General features: G+C 38.7%; 2 protein-coding genes across 2 annotated transcripts in view; one reads left to right on the top strand and one right to left on the bottom strand.

The window, feature by feature from the left end:
• Window positions 1-3,000, bottom strand: part of LOC105446069 (WASH complex subunit 2-like) — a 49,518-nt gene extending 46,518 nt beyond the window's left edge. Inside the window, exon 1 of the mRNA XM_030984979.1 lies at window positions 2,884-3,000. Within this exon, the coding sequence (XP_030840839.1) occupies window positions 2,884-2,988 (105 nt within the window). The 5' untranslated portion in view covers window positions 2,989-3,000. The remainder of the gene's footprint in view (window positions 1-2,883) is intronic.
• A 4,407-nt stretch (window positions 3,001-7,407) lies between these two features.
• On the top strand, window positions 7,408-11,433 carry LOC590107 (ribosome biogenesis protein TSR3 homolog). The gene is made up of 5 exons (XM_030984133.1): window positions 7,408-7,895; window positions 8,279-8,510; window positions 9,331-9,524; window positions 10,238-10,417; window positions 10,886-11,433. Exons 1-5 carry the CDS (start codon window positions 7,781-7,783, stop codon window positions 11,380-11,382), a joined length of 1,218 nt encoding a protein of 405 aa, XP_030839993.1. The 5' UTR covers window positions 7,408-7,780; the 3' UTR covers window positions 11,383-11,433.
• Window positions 11,434-12,808: the final 1,375 nt, after the last annotated feature.

Below are 12,808 nucleotides of genomic sequence, written 5' to 3'. Positions count from 1 at the left end.
AAGTGGGAAGGGCAGAACATTTGGAGGAAGTTTGTTGATTCAGTTATAATAAACAACAACATTCTAATTTGTACATGATTTAACTTACATGTATTGCCAAATGACACACAACCATTATATGTACATGTACATCGCATTCATGAACTATTTACAACAAGCTACTCATTCAAAGGTCTTTTTCATAGTCAGCACAAAAAAGGTGTGTCTAAAGTTGAATTCATAAGAAAAGTTATTTAAGTAGAGTGACTTTATAATAGCTATAAGGTGATATTCCAAATTCTCATCTTAAAAAAAGAAAGGACAGATTCTAGAGCTAACTGGAGAATCTATTTCTGGTAATAACGCAGATTTCTACACCACCCTAGTATGACCAAAAGTGAACAAGATGAACAGAATATAATTCACAGACAAAAAAAATAAAAATAACAATCTCTTAAATACTGATTTTAATTATGGGATTAGATTTTTTACATCCACCATCCATCCATTCATTCATTTAATAAAACACTTACAATATTCCTAATTGCTCACATGAAAATTAACAAGGCACATCATTCAGTGACCTGTCAATGACATGTTTAGTGACCCTATCAATTTCTACGATAATTGTCTCTCCAAGTCCTACTACTGTATCTTGAGCTACCTAGCCACATGACAAGTGTGCCTACGTACATTACATCACAATGAAGATGCTTCTAGAGCAAAACTTTTACCAACAGACTTTCGTAAATCACTCCTCGATATGACAGACAGTGCTCTGTACTTGATGGGAAGTCCCTTAAGAAGTCCTTCACGATCTCAGGAACCAAATGACTGTTCCGTGGAAGTCGCTTGAAATAGCACAAGGCTGTCTTCGGTTATCTGGCGATAATGCAGCTAATTCCAGTAAATGAAGCTGTGAACAACATTGTCTGCGTATAACAGACAAAGCCGGCTAGAGGCATGTAACCATTATAATTTCCATCTGAAGAATGAGTTTAAATTCATTTCTCACTTAATTCACACTTGCAGTACAAGTATCTGCTCATTTGTTGATCCACTCTGATTCTGAATGCCTCTCTTATACTTAAAAGATGAAAAAATGTTTTTATAAACAGTATGTGACATACATGTAAATAACCATCTCAATTTAGAGGGACTAATTACCCCCAGTTACCTACAATAATGTGTGTATATAAAAATCAATAATAATTAAGAAAAATAATTTATTTAAAAAACACTGAGGCATTCAAATGATTATGGGTGAAAGAGTAAAAGACTGTCAAGTAAAAGTAAATGTTGATGCCTGCATGGACGTTACTGCAATTATTTAAGGGATGGTATCTTCTAACCAGATGCTTTTACCTACGTAGGCTACGTGTATAGCGTATTAAATTTTGCAGCTCTTAAATGAAGGAATTTTTGAAGCTTAATATATTGTGAAGGTAAAGCAACCAAAACGTACACCTGTAACTAAGATAGGTATTTTTAGTGATAGGATGCCATTTTTTTTTATATATTTAATATTAAAGATGCTATTGAATTGTTTCTGGTTTTGTCCAATGGTTTTTGTTTTAATTTATTCTGTCAAATTTTGTTCAGTATTTAGTTTATTTCATTGAAAATGATGTTATATTGAAATTGTGAGAATGTGGTTGACAGAGGGCAGTGTTTATGTTTCCAGTTTAACACAATCAGGCTTTGTCTCACTACAATTATTCTGAGGGTTAAAAGGCATTCAATAGCCAAGAACAAGTTGATGGATACCTCATTTTCACTTTTTTTCTCTTGGCACATAATAGATGAATTCGAATAAAAATGTGTTGTTTCAATACATCTTATTACTTTAAGATCCAGGTTCATTGTAAAGGCACATACCCAGTGCACATACATGTACATGTAGATCCAAAGCAAGATTCCTCTTAGTGGCTGGAGATGCTTCTGAGTTCTGAAGATAACATTTTTAATTCTTAGAAGTCTTAAACATTTTTCTATTTTAGTTCTATATTCTATACGTATAATTATCTATGATGAGAAATAAAACCCAAAGTAGACTACTACGATTGTAGCATTATACCATACATACAACCAGTGGGGGGCGCTGGTCCCAGAATGAGGATAGTCCGCATAAACGAGGGCCTCGTATAAGTGGACAATTTTTTTTTTTTCATGAGCGCTCTGCGGGTTTCATGTTCCTGAACCATGCACTGGCGTTATCCTCAATTCGAAATGGTGAAGAGAAAGTATGCATGCGCGGTAACGGCGCAGCAAATCAATCGTGCATATTTCCTCTTCGCCATGTTGAATCGATGATACAACATGGAAGAATCGTCGGGGTAGGACGAAGAATCACCCCCTTTTTCCCATCAAAGACTTCTTCAAATTATAATTTCAAGTGGCCAGCGAGATGCCCAGAGGAGTCGAGCAACCTAGTAAGTCAAAATTGTTATTACTCCCTTTGCATATTTTGAGATAGTGTCGTCAACCTGCTGTTTGAATCATTTCCCGACGCCAAAGGCGTCGGAGCTTCCTCATTGGAGTTGACATCTTGCAAGAATTTATGAAATCATGCATTCTGATGATCAATAAATAAATGTTAGCATCTTCAGTCACTATAAGTGATGCTAGTGATTCTGCAATTGTTAATTTGAACAGCCGCCTCTTAGTCTTACTACTAGAGCTATAAAAGTATAATATAAAGAGCCTGCCCCTCGGCCTCAGTCGAGTCCACACACGGTGCCGGTTTGTGACCGGGGCCCAGCCGGGCAGGTTGGTCATTCAGATGCGGTAACCCTTCCCCGAGCAGCTGGCTCCAGGGAATTCCCTGCTTACATCTTCAATATTCATGCAAACTACAACATGTTATTCAAACATACACATCGCTTTAACATTTCCTTTACAAACCTTGTTTCCTTCTTGAGCTCCATTCGATAACCCGTCAAGAATAGCATCGAAACCAATCTCTGGCACGGGGGGAGGAGGCGGAGGAGGCGGTGGTGGAGGTGCCATTTTGTCAAAGTGGTGTCTGGTGCCGATTTGCAGCACAGTAGGTTGAAAGATTATTAATGAAGATTTATACTATCTTAGGTATGAAACATTCATGTAAAATATGTATTAAATAATTTAAAAGTAACAAAAAACTATTAATACCAACTAAAACAAATTAATACATTTTATTTAAGGTTTATCATAAGATTTTCCTTCGCGTGAGAGAGTAGATTGGCAGTGTTTCTCACAATCACGGGATTTTAGGGTTCACTGACCTCGAATGTACACATCAACTCGAAACACGAAAACACGAACAGCCGCAAAACGAAAATTGTTGTTTTTTCACGTGGGAAAACAAGAAGAATTCCATAATTCGTTTATGATGATGGTGAACTGGAAGTTGTTTATGACTTTGTATTTTTAGGAGTGATGTTTAATTATAATGGTAATTTTAAAAAAGCAATTGCTAAACATGTCATTAACGTAAAGGTAAAGGTAAGTATGTCACACAAGCTGAAGCTAGTAATGTTAATAGTAAAGGCAAAAAGTTGCATTTATCTGTTGATACACAATGTCATTTATTTGATCTGTTAGTTTTGCAAATTCTATTATATGGTGCTAAGGTCTGGGGCTATGGGTGTATAGTTCAACTTGAAGTTTTTCAAAGCCTTTAAGAACGATATTGTTTGTAATTAAACAAGTGCACACCTGACTGCATGGTTTATGGTGAAACTGGACGTGGTAAATACTCGATAAAATTAAGTGTAGAATGATTGGATATTGGGTTAGATTAGTTAAAGGGAAGCAATCAAAGTATTCATTGATTCTTTTTAAGTTTCTGTTGCAGTTACAAAGTGAAGGACAAACTTTAATTAATATCAAATCACAATTATTGGGTTGAGTTTCGACAGTTTTTTATTATGATAATGAACCCCGGCCCCCCCCGTCCCCCCCCCCCCACTCATAGTTATTTTTAGGGTACGCATATGCGTGTTCCAACCGACCCACCCCCCCCCCCCCCTTTTCAGCAAAAGTCCGGTGTGTAAAGTCAATACGGCTCGACCTTTTTCTTTTGTATACGAGCCTTTTTCAGCACCCCCCCCCCCCCCCCCCCCCTTTCAGCAGAAGTCCGGTGTGTAAAGTCAATACGGGTCGACCTTTTTCTTTTGTTACGAAAAGGACATTTTGGCAACACGCATAGGGTCCGTCCGTTCTCGGAGTGGGGGTACCGGGTTATGAACACTATGAAAATCAGGCTAATTTCTGACATGTCTATTCAGGAACGGAGCGCAGGCTGCGCAGCTCACCTGGTCAAATTGCACGAACTATAGGATGTTTAAGAATAAGTTGGTGAATATGATATCATAGATATTATGTCAAAAGGAATTAGGAAAAACTTAGTAAGTAAATTTAGATGTAGAACAAATAGATTAACAAGTGGCGGATCCTGGGGGGCACAGGGGGCACGTGCCCCCCCCCCCCGGTAAAAGAAGGAGGGGAAAAAAAAAAGGTAAGAGAGAAAAAAGGAGAAAAGAGGGAGGGGAGAAAAGGGGAGAGAAGAAAAAGGAGGGGGAAAGGAAGAAAGGGGAAGAGAGAGCTCGGAGAGAAAATGCGGAAAAAGGAAGAAAGGGAGAAAGACGGAGGATATAAAAGTGGGAAAAGGAAAATAATGAGAAGGGAAAAGAAAGAAAGGGGATAATATTATAAGAAGGTTTTTTTTCAACGGGAAAGGGGCGGGGGGCACGCAATTTTGCAGTGTGCATAATATGGGGCCCCTCTTGCCAGGCGTGTAGTCCCCCCCCCCCCCCTCCCACAAAAAAAGCACAAGAAGAACCAAAAAAGAGATGGAAAAAGGGGGAAAGAGATAATTTGTGTGAGTTAAAAAAGAAAGGAATCGTCTTCTTTCTCTAATAATTTAATGAAACGTCAAAGCTTCTGAATTCAGACAAAGATTAACAGTAGAGAACGGTACGACGAATCGTCTTTTTTCTCATAATATTATTTAAAGAATCGTCAAAGCCTCTGCCGGAGGGGGAAAACTGACAAGGATTAAGAGTAATTTAATGAAATGTCAAAGCTTCCGCGCTGTGCGCGGGAGGGGGAACCGAATTTAGGCTAGAATTAAAGGTCGAGAACGGTATAACTAACCATCTTCTTGCTCTAATAATTTAATGAAACGTGAAAGCTTCCGCGCTTCGAGCGGTATGGTCGAAAGGGAATTTAGACGAGGATTGAGAATAATAATTTAATGAAACGTAAAAGCTTCTGCGCTTCGCGCGGGAGGGAGGTAACTGATTTCAGACAGGGATGAAGAGTCGAAAACATTACAACGAATCGTCTTCTTTCTTTAATGATTAAATGAAACGTCATAGCACGTCTTTTTTCTCTAAAAATTTAATGAGGTGTCAGAGCTTCCGCGCTTCGCGCGGTAGGGGGGGGGGGGACTGAAAAATAACTTAGTTCCTAACCCCGGGTTTATAGGGTTAAATTTGTAGACATTGGGACATTGGAATATATATGATGGTAATTTGTGGCTAGTTTGGTTTTAAAATTGCAAATGCTTCCTATATACTCAGGGATCGAGGGAGTTCTGACTCCCTCCCAGATCCACGACCGCTTGGTCGCTCCCCTCCCTCACCGCTGTCGCCTCGCTAAATCGTTTTTCAGTTTCACCCCATGCGATTGTGTGCTCTCCCCCCCCCCCCCCCAGGTAAGAAATTCCTGGAGCCGCCACTGTTAGGTAGATTTGATATAGATTTAGTACATGATTTGCAATGCCCACTCTGTACACCAACAGATGGTGATGAATTTCATAATATTTGTGTATGTCCATTCTTTCAAAATGAGAGAAAAATGTAAATAACTTGTGTGGTAGTAGCCTAAGACCAAGTGCGTTGCACATGGAAAAGGTTTTTCTCAGAGGTGGAAAGGAGAAGGGCACTTTAGAAAATGAATAGGGGCACTTGTCAAAGTAAAAGGGGCACTTTTCCTATGTAAAAAGGGGCACTTCTTACAAAGTTAAAGGGGCACTTTTCCTATGCAAAAAGGGGCACTTTTAGGTACTTGAAAAAGTGAGAGGACACTGTTCCCACCCCCCCCCCCCCAGTGAGCGCCGCCTCTGACCTCGTGCAAGTTGAGGGCGATTTTATATGAGAAGTAAAATCCAGTGAGTGTCCATCATTGTTTTCATGTTGCAAAGTTGTTTACAGACTGGAAAAAGGATAGAATGGGACTTTAGAGAGTGAATATATAACGACAAAAGTAAAATAGGAGATGTAAAAACATTTTAAACCTTGCAATACGGGACTCTTGAATGCCTCTCAACATTGGACATGGCTTCAGGCTGTGGCTAAAGGTATATGGCTACCGGGGCGCAGCTAGCTGACGACTAGATTAATACCCATCAGGATTGTCTTTTCCTCTTAATAAGATGGGTTTTTTTTTCATTGCGTCCCCCCCCCCCTCTCTCTCCCTCTCTCTCTCTCTCTCTCTCTCTCTCTCTCCCTCTCCCTCTCTCACTCTCTCTCAGCTCAGTGCTACTTCATAGCATCGCAATTAGTAGCATCCCAAACATTCTAACAATTCATTGATAGCCTTATAGAATTTTTTTTAGATAAAAGCTAAACAATAATAATTGAAGATAGTTGACTGAATTTTCCAAAGTGATAATAATTTTATAGAAAAATTTGATCTGCTGGCCTAGCTTACAAGTCTTGTTTTTTTTTTTGTTTTTTTTGGGTTTTTTTTGCAACACCGTGGTGAGTGCGCCTCACAGCTGACCTCCCACTGCTCTTGCAACTTTCACTTTTGAAGTTTATTACCATTCTTATTGTACTAATCTTCTGACATCATTTGACAATTTTGGAGCTAAAATTTTGCATGGTTTGATGTGATATTCTGGTTTCAATTTTTCAAGTTTTGGGCTGTATATTAGCTGTAGCATAGCATTGACTGGGAGCCATAGCTTCACTACAGTCTATTGTGGTCCACCCAAGGGGAGCATTGAACACAATGAAAGGGTTCAACATTGGCACCCTCCTTTCACTGGTTCTTTTGTGTTTGTCAAACACCTTGAACAGGTGCTAGAAACCTTGGGGTCACATTTGATTCAACAGACAATTAAATTCAAATCCATGTTAAAAACCTACTTTTTTGTTAAATAGCCTTTTTCATTTGCATATGCAGCCCCCTCGATTGTCCACTATCTATTATGTATAACTTAATATTTGGCTGTAATTCCTTCTATTTCTATTTTTCTTAAGCGCTTAGAGACATTTTGTGATAAGCGCTATACAAATGTTGTTAATTATTATTATTATTATTATTATTATTGTATTCATTATATAAAAGTTTTAAATCCATTATAAACCAATTTTGAAATTCATTTAAACAACATATCTATCAAAAAGTCATTGCTATAACTTATATAGCCTCTTAATATTAGATAAGGAGCCTGCGCTGCATGATAGGAGCGGCCGAAGTTCCTGCTCGGTAAAAATAAAAATAAAAACCTCGACCCTGGGTATAGTTGACACATTGTATTATAAGGCCGAGGCCGAGATGTCACGAATCCTCTCTACTCTCTACACAACCAGCCAGCGGGAGCTCAGCCGAGATCCTGCCCTAGCTGTGGGACTAGACTCGACTGGATATCGGAGTACCGCGCCGCAACTTGCGTGATCGTGAATTATTCGGTGGGACAACAGTGCTGTAGGTCTAGGCTATGTGCAGGAATTTAGACGTTCAATCACTTTAATATCCCCCCAAAATCACCTTGAAAGAAAGTAAACTTCATCTTGATTTTATTATCATCATGGGACGGAAGAAGGGACAAGGAAAAAAGGATCATGGACATGGAAAAGGAGGAAAGCAGAATCATGGCAAACAGCACAAATTCTTTAAAATTGGAGGTGCTCCTGAAGAAGGAGGTAGGTCTGTCTAACTACTTGTTTGGTGTTGTTGTAGTCGATCAAAATCTAGGTTGCTGTTGTATGTTGGCAATGAATAGATGTTACTTGTCATGTCTTGTCTAGTATTCCCAGACGTACGGTCGGGTGTCTGGACGTGGCAAGATGTGTGATCGGACAGCTGATTTAAAACGGCTAGTTGGGCAAAAATGACCCTAATTGCTATTGCTAACGTATGATATTGTGCATGTATGTGCAGCGGTCAGGATTTTAACCCTTTGCCTGCTGGAACCTGTGGTTCTTGTATTAAACCTATGAGGAATATGATCATTCAGTAGTCAATGGTTTAAAAGACGGACAAGATTGTTATTAACATTATTGTTTTCTGAATGAATCTTTTTCAGCATCTCTACCAGGGGCATCCAATCATGAAGGAGACGAAGCCGAGGAAGAACCAGAACATCTCAAGATCCCCATTCCTCTGGCAATGTGGGACCTTCAGCACTGTGACCCCAAGAAGTGTACAGGTCGTAAGCTGGCCAGGAAGCGTCTTCTAAGGACCCTGAAGCTCTCTCAGCGCTTTGATGGGGTCATCCTATCTCCAATGGGTACCAACTGTGTCTCACCCCAAGATAGGTAAACAAAAATATTTTTAAAAGGCATGAACCTTGACCTCATCTATGTATCTTTCCTCTGAAAAAAAAAATAAAATTGATGACTGTCAAATTGAACATTAAGATATTGGATATCTAGATGCCTAAACCTTACTTCTTTTTAAAATCCTTATGATCAGATAAGTTATTTAATGTCCCAGCTGTAGTGTATATCATATATGTGTAAGTTTTCAGTTTTTCTCTTTGTTCAAATTAATTATGGATAGAGAAAATATTAACCAAAATCTTGATTAATGCAAACTGAACTGTTTGAAAAATTGAAAATCAGAGTAGACACTAGATTCATAGATGCAGTAGCAATAGTAAGAGCAAAATTTTAGTGTAAGCTTTTCCCCCAAAACTGTGTTAACCCTTATGGGCCTTTGATGGAATTTTATACAGAAAGAATACACAACATTTCCATAGAGCAATGATACTGCACTTCATAAGATGTTGAACTATTTGCAACCTTGCCTTTCTTTCTTTCTTCTACTGATATCAGAGATAAGCATCTTGAAGCTGCTAGTAATATATTTACTTTTGAGTGAAGGAGTTGTAGCGATCTAATATTTGCTCTTGCTACAGACAGTCTGCAGTTGCTGTATTTTCTGGGGGGGGGGGGGGTTGGGGCTCTTGGCTTTGTTTAGGTTTTGGAGTTAGCATTGGCTTTAGCTGAGGCTGAAGGCTGAAGCCAGTAATTCTATTACCTTTAGAAATAGACCTGCAGCATTGTTGTCAGAATAATTATGTCGTACAATGAGTGTATAAGTCTACGTCGATTGAACATTATTTGATATTAACAGGTCAATAGTCGAGCACCATGGCGTGGCTGTAATAGACTGCTCATGGGCCAGACTGGACGAGACACCTTTCTCCAAGATGAGGGGGAGTTTTCCACGTCTTCTGCCATACTTGGTGGCTGCCAACCCAATCAACTATGGGAAGCCTTGCCAGCTGAGCTGCGTAGAAGCACTGGCTGCTGCCCTCTATATAACAGGTAAGATCCATCTCTGATTATTCACTCAGCCTACGTTTTTGTCAAGGCTCACTCAGGCGCGACACCATAACCCACTTTGAATGAACAGCCATGCAAAATAGAATGAGACAGTATCATTGCACTTCACATTTCTGTGGGTTTTTTTTTACCAATGAGATCATGGAGTATGTATTGGGGCCATTTTCACACACATCTTTGTACTTTCACCCCTATAACATTGCCATTTGCCATTCATTTCAATCCAGGGCATTTTTTTTTTCCCTACATGTATAATTGTATACAAATTTTATAATTCAATCGCTTTTAGCAGCATTAAACTTTTGTCAACCTATACCACTTGTGAAACTCTCAACATTTTTGATGCATTCAATGTTCCTTGTTTTACAAAATTGCTTTTGAGGCTCCAGCCTCAGTATTACTCTTGTCACCCAATTTAGTAAGATCATAGACATAAAGGCCCGAATTCACAATGGAGGTTTGTCGACAAACCTTGGTTTTCGTACGTCATATGACGCGTTTTACGCGTTTTTTACAAACCTGGTTTGTAAAGAACAAAAGGAGGTTTGGCGAAACAAAAGGAGGTTTGAGCTCAAACCTTGCTTTGTGAATTCGGGCCACTATGAGCTGATTGATGTCCTGCTCTTTGTTTACAAGGATAATTTAGATTTAACACTTAGTAGTAATTCTAAATTCTGTCTTCTGTCAATTCACAGGGTTCCAGGAGTATGCGCTTTGTCTCCTGGAGCGGTTCAAGTGGGGTCCAGTCTTCATTGATATCAACCGGGAGCTATTGAACAACTACGCTGCCTGCAAGGATGGTGCAGACGTGGTCAAGGCCCAGCAGAGATGGATGACACAACTCAAGCAGGAAAAGGAGAGAAGAAATCTAATTGGTGAGTTCAAAATCCAGGGGGTTTTTCACAAAGATCTTAAATTGAACTTATCTCTAAATTAGACTTAATATGAAAAGAATAGTAAATTATTAAAAATATTAACATTAACTTTCTCAAATTTCAGTTGATGTTTGATTTTAGATAGATAGATCAAGTGATCTTGTGAAAACTTATGGTTACATACATGTAAGCATAAAAAAGTCTTGCTTGTTGGGAGGGAGAGGCATAGGTGACACTACACTCTCTCTTTCGACACGTGGTGCAGGATTTATTTAATCAAAGGTATAGGTCTTTGGGGTTGAGGGTGTAATTTTGTTTAGGGTTAGGTTTAGGTATAACATTTGGTCCAGGTTTTAACTTTGACCTTGGGAATTGGGTTGTTGCCAGTTCATGTGTTATAAAACTGAGGCTTATTTGGGATGCAGATAAATTACTACCATCTTCCCATGTAATCTTCCTCATTCCTAGATCCTATGGACATTGACATGAGCAGGACAACGTACAACATGAATCGGCAACCAGACTACGACATGCCTTCCTCTGAGGAGGACGATGCAGAAGATTCTGATGATGGGGATGATGAAGAAGGTGGCAAGGATGTCAGGACAGAGGAGGAGGAAAGTGAAGAAGAAGAGGATGAAGAAGAGCCAGAGGAGTTGCTTCAGCAGCGCAACTATGACATGCCGGATTTGGAGTCGTCTGGCGAAAGTGGCTGTGAAGAGATTTTGGATACGGACTTGATGAACGGAGACGGCTCGCAAGAAATGAATATCTCGTCCGCGCAAGGCTCCAATGCCCGGCAGGAAAATGTTGAACGCATGAATGTAGAAACTGAATTATCCAAGACGTCTACAGATCAGAGAACTTGTATGAAGGAAGACGATCATATATGCGACGAAAGAGATATTGCGACAGAATGTGATGGGGTTAGCACTGGACTCACAAAACTAGATATGAATAGTTGATGTTATTTTATGTTACAGAGAATTTACTCTATCAGTAAGTACGTGCCTTTTTTTATTTTTTCTCTACCCTCTCTCACTTTCATTTGTGTTTTCTCTCTTTCTTTTCCAGTCTGTGCGTCTGTCTCTCTCCTCTCCTCTCCGTCTCTGTCTATATCTCATCATTCTACCATCTGCACTGTGACCTCACATCTCATTCTTTCTTCTTTAAACAAACAAAAACCCAACTGATGCTCATTAAATTCATGAAAATCTTGAAACTTTTGAGCCAAGTGTTGTATTTTATCATATGATAATAAGGTGTAGCAAAGAGATAAACTTGGGTATGATGCAATGGCAACGGTGATGTTGATAGCAGCAGTAGTGATGATTGTGAAGATAAAAGTAATGGTGATGCTAATGGTGATGTTTATTGTGATTATGATGATGATGGTAATTATAATGATAATGCTGATGATCGTTATGATTAGACTTCAAGGGAAAGTTAGATAAGATGGCCTGAATTCACAAAGATTTCTCTTAATCCATGGTTTAAATCCAAGTGCAGTATGCTCGTGTCCACTGGTCAATAAAACGCTTGGGATTATACGCTTAGTTTAGTCAATGTTGGAAGTTTAGACCATGGTTTTAATTCAATCTTTGCGAAATCGAGCCTACACTGTATAAGCTTGAATGTTCTTAATAACATGTTTTGACATAGTCCGTAGAGGGTGAACTTATCCAGGTAAGCTTCTTTGGTACAAGTACTTCCACTTTTTTTCCCACGAAAAATTCACTGCGAGATATCTGGGGGAAAAGTCTTCAGGCAATACATCTAGCAAGAGAAATACACTTCATACACATATCTATCCAAAGCAGACATACATTGGCACACAACAATCAATGTAAACAGGTACAATGCTCAAATCAATGTGTAGAAAATTGTTTAATATTTGATGTTTTCAATTATACATTTATAACAAATTTGTACTCATTATAACATTTAAGTACTCTACATACAAAACGAATGAATGATTGGTACGGTACGTCATTGCACATTGAATGTTACACATAACATAGAATTAAAGGTTTCACTTTTGGTAAGCGTTCTTATTTCATTTTTCAGAAAAATTATGAAAAAGATAAATACAATCCACATTAATAACTGGATTTACAAATTGTCTTTTGCTTTAATACATGCAAGAATAGATAGCATTTATCATCATTACTTTCTTTTCTACAAATTCCTTTCTCCAACTTATATGTATACTTTGAAAGGTATTTCTTCTCATTTGGTACAGTGGCACCCTATCACAAAGATTTCTTTACATTCTATTGTTTTGCCTTGATAGAACAAGGTAATTTCCACTGTCTACATTGGTGTTAGAAGATTTTATTGAATGTATTTCACAAACTTGGGTCAAAGAGTAGAAGCCTAGATTGCTAAGAG

This window comes from Strongylocentrotus purpuratus, unplaced genomic scaffold, assembly GCF_000002235.5.
Source record: "Strongylocentrotus purpuratus isolate Spur 01 unplaced genomic scaffold, Spur_5.0 spur5_scaffold_14, whole genome shotgun sequence".
Lineage (NCBI taxonomy): Eukaryota > Metazoa > Echinodermata > Echinoidea > Camarodonta > Strongylocentrotidae > Strongylocentrotus > Strongylocentrotus purpuratus.
This window is presented reverse-complemented; position numbering and strand designations above follow the sequence as displayed.

Bases quoted from the DNA above. Each gene is read 5' to 3' on its own strand.
- LOC590107 (XM_030984133.1), top strand. From the start codon at position 7,781: ATGGGACGGAAGAAGGGACAAGGAAAAAAGGATCATGGACATGGAAAA. The intron at 8,511-9,330 runs GTAAACAAAAAT...TGATATTAACAG, and splicing joins TGTGTCTCACCCCAAGATAG to GTCAATAGTCGAGCACCATG. The intron at 9,525-10,237 runs GTAAGATCCATC...GTCAATTCACAG, and splicing joins TGCTGCCCTCTATATAACAG to GGTTCCAGGAGTATGCGCTT.